The sequence below is a fragment of the Schistocerca nitens genome, chromosome 9, assembly GCF_023898315.1.
Source record: "Schistocerca nitens isolate TAMUIC-IGC-003100 chromosome 9, iqSchNite1.1, whole genome shotgun sequence".
NCBI classification, from domain to species: Eukaryota; Metazoa; Arthropoda; class Insecta; order Orthoptera; family Acrididae; genus Schistocerca; species Schistocerca nitens.
In genome coordinates this window covers 434,272,352-434,286,330 of record NC_064622.1, presented here as the reverse complement: position 1 = coordinate 434,286,330, position 13,979 = coordinate 434,272,352, and the positions used below count along the sequence as shown (strand labels likewise).

At 40.9% G+C, this 13,979-nt stretch overlaps 1 protein-coding gene across 2 annotated transcripts in view; it reads left to right on the top strand.

The window, feature by feature from the left end:
* The window catches only part of LOC126203079 (PAX-interacting protein 1-like), a 175,635-nt gene that overhangs the window by 41,313 nt on the left and 120,343 nt on the right, over positions 1–13,979 (top strand). For both annotated transcript variants that reach the window (XM_049937320.1, XM_049937318.1), the window contains exon 10: positions 9,625–9,784. In XM_049937320.1, coding sequence (XP_049793277.1) covers positions 9,625–9,784 — 160 coding nt within the window. The remainder of the gene's footprint in view (positions 1–9,624; positions 9,785–13,979) is intronic.

Here is a 13,979-nt window from a genome sequence, read left to right as displayed (position 1 = left end):
TAAAATTACAGAATAATATGGTGCATTGTCCATCACAAACACTGTCGGAACACTAAACTGGAGCAACAAATTTTTAAACCACTGTAGAAACCGTGAGTAATTCATATCCTCATGATAGTCACCAGTTTTTCTCGATTGAAAAACTAAAAGTCCTTCAGCCACTAAGCCGTTTGAAGATCCTGCATGGGCCACAATTAATTGGTATCCTCTTCCTGTTGGCTTATGACCGCTGCTATTTGAAGTATCATCTGTCCAGTATTTATCAACTGATTCTCCAGCGTCTAACCATATGACTGAGTGTATGTCCTTTCCTACAATTTTGTGTAAGAAAATGCTACAAGCTGCAACAACGTGAGCTTTTTCAAGTAAGAGCTTTTGCCCATCTAACTTTTGAAAACAAAACCCATACTTTTTAATACCACCTTAAGTGATGTTTTCCTTCTGAGAAAAGTTCACTTTCTTTTAAAGAAATTAGCAACTTCGCTATTGTGGGGTATTGTTTCCTTTATAATATCCGTACGTGTGCCGACAAATTGCACCAGTTTGGAAAGAATCAATATCTGTAATTGGACGAGGCTGATTTTTTTCTTTCCACGAGTACTTAAAAACACACTGTTTTTCCCTCTGGGGCTTTGTTCCACATAGTTTACTTCAGTATCTTGTACATCTTGAAGTAGCACACCTTCTCTTATAACTGTTCTTTGACTGAGTCCTAGAGTTTCCGAGGTACGCTCTGAAACTTTATCGGCAGGAATCGACACCTGCTCATGAACAGAAACAAATTCTTTTTCTTGCTCATAAAACTCATGCATCCTCTGTAGCAATTCTAAAGACTGACTGTTTAATGGCACTCCATGGTGCAATGGATTGTCGCTTGGTGAACAGTGTCGTTTTGGTGATGTTGTTTAATAAACAGAAACTGTAGTCGAGGTGGTAACACAACACAACACAAGAGCAGGCAGTTGCGCACTAACAAACAATGTTTACACGGAAGCCGGCAATGTGGGAGCATTGACACCAGAACCGGCTTTTGTAGCGGTGCTGTTACTGGTTCAGAAGACACAGCACCTTGCACTCCTCACTCGGGCAGTGACCTTGAAGTAAAATGTTTCAGCGGCCCGGGTATAGACAAGTTCATCTCTCTGTTCCAAAGGGACAGCCAGCATGGTTGCCGGCTGGTCGCCGGCCAGTAAACCTTGAGTATTGTTATCTGCTACTTCTGTCACACACACACACACACAGTATCACAGTGTCCAAGTACGTTGTGTGCATGGAGAGTATTTCATAGTCAGACTTGTAGGATTGTGTGTAATTTCATGAAATTTGCATTGGAAGAGACCAATGATATTCAGTATTTCCAGTGTTGGCCACTTGTAATGGAACCTCCACATTTGTTACATACATTCTCTTTCTTCCGCGACTGTGTGTCAAGTTGTGCTCAGACACTATAAAAGGGAGAAAGAAATTTTTGTTGTGTGATACACATGTTGGTCACATATTGTGAAAATTTCATTGTATGAAGTATAGTGCAAAATCCAGGACAGAATATTGACAGTATTGTGAAAAGAATAGACTGCTACTCACCATATAGAGTAGACGCTGAGTTGCAGCAGGCATAACAAAAAGACTACTAAACATATGAGCTATCGGCCAAAACACACACACACACACACACACACACACACACACACACACACACACAAAAAAAAGCACAACTCACCCGTCCATGACCTGAGGCCTCAGTGGTCAGAGACAATGGTCTTGTACATACATACATACATACATACGTGTGTGTGTGTGTGTGTGTGTGTGTGTGTGTGTGTGTGTGTGTGTGTGTGTCTACTTTAGCAGAAGGCCTTTTACCCAAAAGTCACATGTTTAGCAGTCTTTTTATTGTGCCTCTCATCTCATCTATATGGTGAATAGCAACATACCCTTCTCATAATTTTGTCATTGTACATTGACACTTTTTAGTGTGAACTTTTACAGGCAGAATGAACCCTTGCTGTAATCCTCTCTAAATTATTACAGTATCGTGTATTCACAATGTCTCCCAGAAATAAAGCAGATAATGGTTAAATTTGAACATGGTGCAAGGGGTGATTGCATACTACTACTATGTCTGTGTCTGTCATTTGACAAGAACTAATTTGTAAATGGTAAGGCAGGTCCATGCACTGCAGACTGCACATTGTATGACTTGACCCGGTTTTTTCATTTAAAGACTGATCGGAAAGTTTTTTAACATGAAGATTCTCTGTAAGCATGAGAAGTGACATGCAGCCAAGTCCCTCATTCAGTGACTGACTTCAGACTATAGAAATGTATATGTAGTGTATGGGGAAAGCATTGAGGCAAATTGCAAAAATTAAAGCTATGATAAAGTAGCATGGCAGGTTGCATCAAACCAGTCAGAAGAGGATGACTATTAAAAAGCAATCATTTTCATTTGATATTTGGTGCTTAGAGAAGAGCTGATGTGTATCTATTTGATAAGGGAGGGCACAGAAATATTAACGTCGTGTGACTACCAATAAATGTCCAATTTGGCTACCCAGAGAGCATTTGCCCAGTATCTGCCAACATTTTATAGTGTTAAGCAGAGATACTTAGTTTGAAATATTCACATAACTCTTCATGGAGCACCATTGTGTGATGGTATTCCTCCTGACGCTGAAGCCTGTTTAATATTGAAATTTCATCATCTTTCATTGTGAACCATTGAAGTGTTTGTTTTCTAGCTTGAAAATACCTACTTCTCCAAATTGTCATTTGAAAATTAGAGGTGTGTTTAGTGGCAGGCTTGTAACTACAGATCCTTAATCAAAAAATATTGTACAGGTATATTGTAACCAATTGAGATCATTATTGTGTACATACGTGTCTTGGACTGGAAAGCAGAAGGAGAATGTGGTATATTAAGGGATATTATGAGGATTTTCTGAGTCATGACAAAATGAGACTTCATTTAAATGCATTTAGTGTACAGTGCAGGATAAGGTGCCCTTAGGGACTGTATCGGAAGGAAATTTCTGTGCTGCTGTTGCTGCTACTGCTGTTATAAGATATAGAGTTTAAGTTTAGAAACTTTAATTATAAAAATCTCTAATATATTTTGGAGCAAGAGCTACCATTTGCACTCTGACTAGCCTGTTTGTCTGTATGAGTTGGTTACTGTTTCACAAATTTCTTTGATGTTGGACTGCATGGTCTGCATGCCACCAGATGCACTCAAATACTTGATGTAAGAAGTATGCACAATTTTGTAGTTTTTTAATTACCATTCTTTTGTTTTCTGGCATGCTGCACATTCACTGTGGCAAGGGAAGCACACCTGTTTGAATATTGAATATGACAGTATAAAAATGACTTAGTTTAAGAGTCAATGTATTTTTAACTATAGCTCAAGATAAAACTAGGCTTTTTTATGATACTCAGATAGTAAAGAAATGCAAAAATACACTGGTTAATGCCTTTATTAATTTCAGAAGTATCTTTTGATGTGTGTGACAAGACATGACCTAGCAAACACAGAATAGCTTCTGTATGATGGGAACTATGAAAATATGAATAGTAAGATAGACTATTAATAAGGCAAAAAATATATGACATACAAAGTCTCCACATCTCTTTTACACTGTAGCAGCATGTACGTACTACAAAAATTCCATGTAAATATGGTAATGAAAAGTGCTGGTGGAATGTAAATAATTCGAGGGATAAAGGTAACAACTCATCAAATAGTGGCAGCGCCGACTCGTCGAAGGACACACAAAAAAGACTGAGAATATTATCAACTTTCGGATGAATCATTTTTCAGTGCTGGTAGACTCACAAGAGGAGCTAAAGCAAATATTGGAAGAGTATTGCAAGAAGGGCCGTGTAATATGGAATGAAGGTAGGTGCAGGAAAGACAAAAATGATGCGAATAAGTAAGAAGGAAGCTCCAGTAACAAGTTTGGAGAAAGAAAAAATGTAGAACAAATGAAATCATTTCTGTACCCGGAAGTTTAATGATGTGGAATGGAAGCTGTACAGAAGAAATAAGAAGGATATCAATGGAGAAGAGAGCATTTGAAAAGGTGGTGTAGTTATTAACATCTAGAAGAATTCCAGTGGAACTCAGAGAAAGATTGCTAAATGTTATGTCTGGAGTATAGTATTACACAACAGTGAATTATGGATGGTTTAAAAGATATTTAGAAAGTTTTGAAAAATAAAGGAAGAAAGGTTAGAGTTAACATTCCATTGACACCAAGGCCATGAGAGACAGATGATAAGCTTGCAATGTTTCAAGGATAGGGAAGGAAATTGGCCATGCCCTTTCAAAGGAATCATCCCAGCATGTGCCTGAGCAATTTGGGAAAATCATGGAAAACCTAAATTTAGATGGCTGGGTGTGGATTTAAAGTGGCTGATTTGAAGTGACTGAGCTGCTGAAGGTGTCGTGACCAGGCAAGGACTGTAGAACAGAAGCAGCGATGAAGTCCAACTAAAAACTCGGAGAGAGTGCCCTGAAGAGAAGAGCCTGGCACTATGCTTGAAAGAGAAAGCTCTTGAGGACACAGGAGGCGACCAAAATTGCAGTCTGGTGAGGAGCAGATCAGGGAGAAAGTACATCGAGATTCACAAAGGCGTCTGTTAGAGAAGAAACCCAGTGCATGCCCCACACCCTAAAGAAATGTTGGCAATATGCAGAAATGGTGATGATTCAAAGGGCTTGGAAGGAATAAGATGCAGTCAGCAGGGATGACAGAGGATGGGTGATGTCGCCATCACACCGAAAAGATGAAGGCAACAAAGGAGGCAGGAGCTGATGGCACATGAAGCATAAGGGAAGGACCAACGGTGGAGGACAGCATCTGGGCTGCTGGTGTGTGATATGGTGGGTTTGGGTTCAGAAGAAGTGTCGGGTGCAGTGGTGCTGGAACAGTGTGGCAGGCACCCCACATGGTGGCTGCAAGGTGTGCTGTGTGATCCTGATGGAGGCTGGGCGGGAGAACAGCACCAGGGTGCTGGCGGCTGGTGGGAGATAGACGCTCAAACCAGTGGTAGCCATTATGGTGAGAGGCTGCCAGTGCGGCCAGTCAGATAGTAATGGCTTGAGAGGATGTGGGAGCAGCTGGGTCCGAGCGTGACAGTGGTACCAAGATGCCCCTTGAGTTTGGTGGACGCATTGCTGCTGTGTTATGACGAAGAGCCCAGGTGCTGAGCCATACTAGAAAGGAAAATCGGCCTCGATCAAGGGCTCCCAGGATAAGGCACAAACAGCATTGAGTGTGGCCAGTGAAGGGCAGACACCATGCAGACAGGAAGGTGGATAAGGTGAGGAGTAGACCTGGAAAAATGAAGAGACATAAAGGGCTCTCATTGAGAAATGGCACCAGTCCACTGAAGGCGATGGAACAACGCGTGACCAGGCCTTGGGACGAAACTTCAAAGACCGCAGAATGGAAGGTGCAGGGAAGTCAGAGGCCGCATGAAATGAAAGTGATGAACTGATTTTTGTATTTGACTGGTTTGGTTTGAATGTTTGTGTAACAGTCTGCAATTGATGAATGAAGGGCTCGCCTTATTCAAAAGAAGTAAGAAATCTATGGGTACCAGTAATTGTGTGCTTGCCTCTGTTTTGATTGTGCAAGAGGTGGGATTATTCCTACATGTCGGTCAGGGCATCCTGAAGAGAGTGTGGTCCAATGCCAAAACTGGTAACAAAAAGAAAAAAAAAATTGGAAATTTAGATGGCTGAATGTATTTTTGATAAGACATTTTTTATTGTGATGAAAGATGTATGGGAGTAGTGACCAGGACGTGGTGGCATCAGGCAGGGTCCCACAGAAAGCGGGTTGCGCACCGTGGAAGTGCCTGTCGAAGAAGAATGCGAGGACAGAAAATGGACGCAACTCACACTGAGAAGAGAGATGGTCCAAGAGGGGAAGGAGGACACCGAACCATCAGTGACAGACAGAACTGTGGGAGATGCATCTGGAGGTGGCAGGCCAGGTTAGGTAGAAGCAGAAAAGAGATGAGTGATGCCTCCATAGGATGGTGAATGGGGTCCACAGAATGGATGTGTGCTGAGGGTACCGAAAGTACAAGAGATTTTCAGTCAGAGAGGGGTGTCGATCGGGCTGGCTCCGCTGGGGTAGGAGGTGCCAGGGCAGTGTCGGAGGAGGCAATGCTGGAGGCAAGTGTGCGAGAGGCTGGAGGTGGCCCGAAGAGAAACATCTGGAACAGCAGAAACATGAAGGAGGTGGTTACATGAAGCACAGAATGTGGGCCGTGAATCCAAGATATTGTCAAACTTCTGAGGGAGCAGAGATGAGTCCTAGGCAGGGGGAGTATTGTGACATGTGAGGTGCCATAGAAGAAGCCCAGTGGTGTGCAGGAGATACTGTGTGTGATAAACAGTCTGTGCTATCCCATGTATAGTGCATGAGGACTTTGCACAGAAAATTTCCTAGTCAAGTGAGTGGTGTCTTGGTCTAGCGGTGCACGTCAGCCCCATAACTGGCAAAGCTGCAGGGGTCACAAGTCCTGTGCAGAAGTAGCCATGGCAAATAGGCAAGTGAGATCAGTGACAAAAACACAAAAGAGGGTTAAATATTGACAGGGAGCAAGAGAAGCAGATGGGTGCAATTAAACAGTGTATACAAGAAACACCGGAGCAAAGGAAGGAAGCCATTCTAGTCTATATGCAGTGTTTATATGCAGCCCTGGTGACATCTGAGGTCCCAGGGGGCATGCATGGCTCTGACAGCTACATACACAGAACGTGATGTTAAGCATTGAGCCTGAATCTTGCATTGATTGACTAGCTGCTGGGCGGCGTCCTTATGAATACTGCGAAGTTAGGCCAGTATCACATGGCTTGCGGAGGTTAGTTAGTGCCGCCACAACAGTGCTGAATCTGGTAGATGTGGCACCCGCAGATACTGCAGCGGATGTCACAAGCAGGATGGGTTCTGGTTGAGTTGCAGGTGCCTTAACAGGATGGCAACATGCAGCACTCTGTTCTGTGACTGGATCGTAAGGTGTCAGACGGATGCCACTGAGGGCCTTCATTTGAAATCAGACATAAGACAAATATGCTAAAGAATAAAGAACAATGAATAATCCTTGCATAACTCAGCTGGTATGAGCATTATATGCATAAGGCGAAGAGCTGTATTGGAATCTTTGTTACATGCAGTTACATGTAAAATTACTGTTGGGTCGATGCTCAGAATTAATTGAATCTTAGATGACATCACAGTGTCAATACACTAGTTCCAGTAGATCAGTAAATTTGAGAGGGTATGTGAATTTATTTTGGCAATTACACTATTGAATGAAATTTATAAAGAACTTGGCAGTATGAGCCCAGTTATCAGAAAAATGTTGCATTTCCTCTGGCACTAATTTATTTGTGAAGAGTGTCGTAAATTGTTGTATCCTGGCCCACAACTGTTGTAACTTATCCTGGGTATTGGCACTGGGACAGAATTGACATTCGAATTGGATTGACACGTGTTCTATAGGGGCGGATCTGGAGATCTTGCTGGACATGGGAGTACCTCAACATCTTGCAGACAGTTCATAGAGAAATGTGACTTATGTGGATGAACCTTGTCCTGTTTATACATGGCACCAACACACTGTTGCATGGGGGTTAATACATGGGACTGCAGGTTGTCTATGATGTATTTTTGCACAGAGTTCCCTCAGACACTACCAGCCTTGACCTTAAGTCATAATCAATCCACTCCCTCCCCACCCCACACACATACACAATGACGCCAAGAGTGCCTCTCCAACACATTGCAACAGTGGGTCCCCTCTCTGGATTGTCACTGAAATCGTTGCCCATTTCTCATCAGGGATAGTGAAGAACTGTAATACGGTGCTAACACCATTCATTAGCAGTCCATGCCTCCCAGTCACAGCATCTTTCCAAATTCAACTTTGTGTGTTGTGGTGTTAATAGCAGCCTATGGGAGGGACAGTAATTCACATTTCCGGCTGCTGCTAGTCTCCAATCTGTGGTGCGTTGTGACACAAAATTTTGCAGTGAGCCTATTACTTTTCTAGGATGGCGGGTGCAGATATGAAGGGATTACAATGTGTTTGGTGCTCAAATACGGTGGTCCTTCCTTGTGATGTTCAGGTGAGGTCAACCAGAACATTGACGGCAAGTGTGCCATTCTTCATGTTCCCATACAGTCCAACGAAGTCCACTGTCTCATCCGAATTTGGGCAAAAATCTGATACTCCACGATTCGACCAGCTGGCCAAGGGCAACCCACAATTAGGCACCTTTTCAAACTCTGTCATGCTGCTTCACATGTGTATGCAGCATCTGCATGTCCTTCACAGTGTTTGTTCAGCATCTGACACTTTTCACCCCCCCCCCCCCCCTGACATACTCTACCAGGCCTGTTAACAACACGAAATGCGAACAGTACTAATGTACTCTGGTGGCTGTTCTACCTGCCACAAAGAAGTGCAGCTCTAATCATTTACGTGCCCAGCAGTGGTGTGTAAATGTAAGAAGTAAGATAAGCATCTGACCATGTCTTCTGGTTGCTACACTTTTTTTGTCAGTCAGTCTATTATTCTACTCAAAAGGTAGAGGAAATTTCTGTAGCTGACATTATGCTTGGTAACAAAAGGCACAGAGCAATTAGCATGAGAATTCAATATGTTGTAATGATGAACTTCCTTATTATATGGGGGTTGGTTACACATTAGATAAATAAATATCTTAATTGTTATATGTAAAAACTACTAAGTTGTCTAATGTCTTTACAGGTAACATCATTGTCCTGCAATGTATTACACACATTTTCCATTCGTAAGAAAATTTCTGTTAAAAGTATACAACCATATAAAGCTAGTATAAATATTGTGTTGTTCATTATGGAGAAGTAAATGCTTGTGCTTCCATTTTTATTGCTGTTTTGACAACTGCTATGTATTTTGAGTTTGCAGGATTGGAATTATTTCTAATATATTTGTTACAGAAGCTGAAAATTGTAACGTCCAATGGTGAAGTCCAATAAGTACCCCAAAGTTATTGGCTAAATAATACCTGTATACCATTAGCAATAAAAATTTGTTTGATTGCAAGTTTTCGTTGACAAAAAATTGCTTTTGGGAGCTAAGGAATATAGAAAGTAAATGAGGTGTAGTTCATTTTGAAAAGTGAACAAATTTAAGACACGAATTCTAGTAACATAAGGAACGTAGTGTTTGGTTCGAATGCTTCACATAAAAAGGGAATATTGTTGTAAAGTATACAAACATAACACACAGGTAGATGCTTGACAGCAGTGGTTCATACATGTAAGAAAAGAGGGAAAAGCATTAATGGAATAGTAGTTAGTAAGATAGAAATCTTTCCTTGATTTTTACATATTTCCCACTTACACCTACACTTTTATCTCACTGGTCTGTCACATGGCTTGTTTTGCTGCTAATCTTTTCCTTATCAATTAAATTGAGACACTTTTTATTGAATTTTGCAGAATTTTATGCTGATCCTCATATTCTAAACCTTGAAACTTTTCTAGTTAGCGTTGAGCTGATCTTCAGCTTTCTTCTCTTTCCTCTGCCATTATGTAATGTGTGGTGCTGACATCGTAGGTCCTCCAGCAGGCTGGTGCAGTGCTGAGGCAGGTGCCGGGTCAGCAGCAGTTGGTGGCGGCAGGAGTGGGGCAGCCGCAAGCTGCCGGCGGGAACTGGCTGCCGCAGCAGCCGGTCGCTGATGGTGCTCAGCCTGTTGCTGCTGCTGCTGCTGCTGCAGGTATGTGGCTTTATATTTTCTGTAGCAGTGTGAAGACACCACAGAGGCACTCCTGACTTTACAAGTGGTATTAGAAGCAATACTTAGCAAAAGTCGAAACATGCTTGGAGCATTTGTTGACCTAGAAAAAGTGCTCCACTGTGTAAAGTGTTCCAAGATATTTGAAATTCTGATAAAAATAAGAGTAAGCTGTAGGGAAACGTGGATAATGTATAATATGTCCAAGAATGGAGAGGGACCAATAAGAATTGAAGACCCAGGACAAAGTGTGTAACGGTGTAAGACAGGCATGCAGTCTTTCGCCCCTGCTCTGTCTTGAATCTACACACCGAAGAAACAATGATGGAATGGAGTTCAGGGTGAAAGGATATCAATGACAACATTCCCTTATGACAGTGCTATTTTCAGTGAAAGTGAAGATGAATTACAGGACCTGTTGAAAGTAATGAACATTTTAATGTTCACACACTTTGGCTTGAGAGTAAATTGAAGAAAGAAGTATCAGAAATGAGATTAGGGATAAAATTGACATCAAAATTGGTGACTGTGAAGTAGATGAAGTTAAGGAATTCTGCTACCTTTGAAGCAAAATAACATATGACAGATGAGGCAAGGAGGATATAAAAAGCAGTCTAGGCAGAGGGGCCATTCCTGGAAAAAAGAAGTTTGCTAGTATCAAACATGTGCCTTAATTCAGGAAGAAATTTCTGAGAATGTACAGGGTGCTGGAAAAGTAGGTGGACTGATAAGATATAAGGAATAAGGAAGTATTCCACAGAATCAATGAAGAAAGAAACATACGGAAAACACTGACAAAAAGAAGGGACGGGATGATACGGCATGTGTTAAGACATCAGGGGATAACTTTTGTGGTACTAGAAGGTGCTGTAAAAGGTAAAAATTGTAGGGGAAGACTAAGATTGGAATAATCCAACAATTAATTGAGGACATCAGATGGCTTGCAAGTGCTTCTTTGAGATGAAGAGGTTGGCACGAGAGTACTTTGTGGCAGGCTACATGAAATGAGTCCAAAGATAGATAACTGAAACTTAAAGGTATGCAAAGCAGAAAGTGGAGTCTGAGTCAAATGCTCAGCTAATAATCACAAAAAGAAATTTATTATTCCAGCACCTTTCACGCATGTGTCCAGAATGGCAGTACTTCAGTTTCCGATGATTTAGTTGTTGATCATATAGTTTCTTCAGGGTGACTTCTGTGTGTTCAGGCATATGTATTTAAATGCTGAAATTTGGAAACCACATGATTTAAAAATATACTCTGGAGTAAAATGTGCATGTATCATAGATAAGCCACTCATAGATAAACTTAAGTGCCTGATATAAAACTGTAGCAAGCACTGAGTCAGGAAATCCACAGTGCCTTAAACACCAATAGCACATCCCTTTTCCACAGCCTAACAAATCTGCAGTGGTTGAGCATTGTATTTCAATTTGCTGTTCTACAAACCATCTGAAAGGCAGGATTAGCAGCAATCTGTAACTGCTTGCAGATGACATTAGTGTATGCAGCTCTCACGCTACGTCTTTAAGTAACTGTTGGAGAATACAGAATGATGTGGACATAATTTCTATTTTATGCAATGAATAACAACTGGCAGTAAATTAGAAAAAAGCTAAATTTTGGCAGATGAATAGGAGAAATATGTCTATAATGTTCAAATACTGTTTTAGACATGGGCTGCTTGACACAATCATTTTTACTAAATATCGAGGTGTACTGTTGCAAAGCAACATAAAATGGAATGAGTGCATAAGATCTTTGTACATCTACATCTGCATTTACATGATTACTCTGCAATTCACAATTAAGTGCCAGGGAGATGGTTCATCAAACCACCTTCAGGGTATTTCTTTACCATTCTACTCTCGAACAGCTTGCAGGAAAAATGAAAACTTAAATATTTGCTGATTCCTCTTATTTTATTATGATGATCATTTCTCCGTATGGATGTAAGTGCCAGAAAAATATTTTCACACTCTGAGGATAAAGTCAGTGTTCCAATTTTCGTGAAAAGATCCTTTGTTTCAATGATTGCCACCCCTATTTGTGTATCACATCCATGGCGCATACTCACCTTATTTTGGGATAATACAAAATGAACTTCCCTTGTTTGAATTTTTTTGCGTCCTCCGTCAATCCTATGTGATGCGGCCCCACACAACACAGTATTACTCCAGAAGAGGTTAGCACACTGGACTCGCATTTGGAAGGACAATGGTTCAAACCCGCTTCCGGCCGTCCTTATTTAGGCTTTCCATGATTTCCCTAAATTGTTTCAGGCAAATGCCGGGATGGTTGCTTTGAAACGGCATGGCCTATTTCCTTTCCTATCCTTCCTTAATTTGAGGTTGAGCTCCGTCTCTAATGACCATGTTGTCAACAGGGTGGTAAACACTAATCTCCTCATCCGCCTCCTTAAGACGGTGGACGAGCATGGTATAAGCAGTGTCTTTAGTTGATGTGTTGCTTTCTTTAAGTGTTCTGCCAATAAATTGTGGTCTTTGGTAGCTTGCCCCTCAATATTGTATATGTGATCACTCGAATTTAAGGTATTTGTAATTGTAATACTTAAGTATTTAGTTGAATTTACAGCCTTTAGATTTGTGTGATGTATTGTGTAACCAAAATTTAGCATATTCCTTGTGGTATTTATGTGGATGACCTCTCCACAAATAGTCTAAGAGGGCTGCTCAGAGTATCTCTTAAATTATTTATGTAGATCAGGAAAAGCAGAGGGCCTGTAACACTTGCTTGGGAAACACTTGATGTCACTTCTGTTTTACTCTGTGACTTCCCGTCAGTGACAACTAGTTGTGACCTTTCTGACAAGAAAACCTGAATTCACATGCCATAGGCATGTAATTTGAATAGAAATAGCTTCTGAGGAACGATGTCAAAAGACTACTGGAAATTAAAAAATATGAAATCAATTTTACATCCCATGTCAATAGCAATCAGTACTTCGTAAGACTAAAGAGCTAGTTGTGTTGCACAAGGGAAAGTGAATGCTCTGCTTCAGTTTTTTGAGATAATTCTCATAAAGTGTAGCTCATCTATAAAGGAGATGCATACAGAGTACTTGGGTGGCCCATTCTTGAGCACTGTTACACAATTCGGGATCCCTACAAGATCGGGTTAAATTAACACACCAATTCAGAGGCATGTTTGCAGATTTGTTGCCAGTTGGTGAAATCAAGATATGTCGAATCTTACAGTAATACTACATGAACTCGGATGGAATATCCTGGGGGAAAGGAGATGTTGTTTTTCGAAACACAGTTAAAAGTTTAGAGAATTGTATTTGACAGACTGTTGAGCAGTCCTAATGCCATCAGCATACAAATTGTGGCAGTGCCGTGAGCACAAGATAAATCAGGGCTCGTAAGGAAGCTTACAAATAGTTGGTTTTCCCTGCTCAATTTGTGAGTGTAACAGGAAAGGGAATGACTAGCAGTAGTGGAAGGTACTGTCCCTGTGCACCTTATGGTGGCTCACAGAGAGAGGCATGATTGTGGCCACGCCTCATCCTACTGGGGTTCAGTAGTTACGGAAGATGAGGAAATACAATTAGCAGTTAACCTTAGATGCATACATTTTGTTTATGGTTGGTGCTGTTGTACTGACTTATCTGTGATGCCTACATGAACACTCAGAATTCAGCCACCGACTTGCTATGTAGATGGCTATACAGTTAACACTGAAATATTGGAAGATGAAGTATTGCTGTCCTGGATAAATGCGTGAATGATGATAGAATATTCTATATGCAGTGGAAACTTGAGAGTCACATTACACAAGAAATTGTCACATAAAGAACCTTACACCAACATTATGAAACAGAGTACAATGATTAACAAGGATGCTGTATTAATGTAACAATAACAGTTGTAGAAAAAAATGAGTAGATAAGACTGGAACTATAAACTAAGAAAATTGGTCAGAGCATCATGCTTTATTTTGATGAAAGTGTTATTAATTTAACAAACAGTGATGTGTAGTAAATCAGAACAGAAATTTGTTGTGAGGAACCAATCAGCAAGGATGTATCAAAATAGTATACCAGCTACTACAAAAAAAAAGAGAGTTTTGAGTCTTATTTCATTGGTATTGAAGACTTTACGTTTATTTTCATCGCATAGACAGGTACAGAAACATATTGCCAGAAGCATTGCGG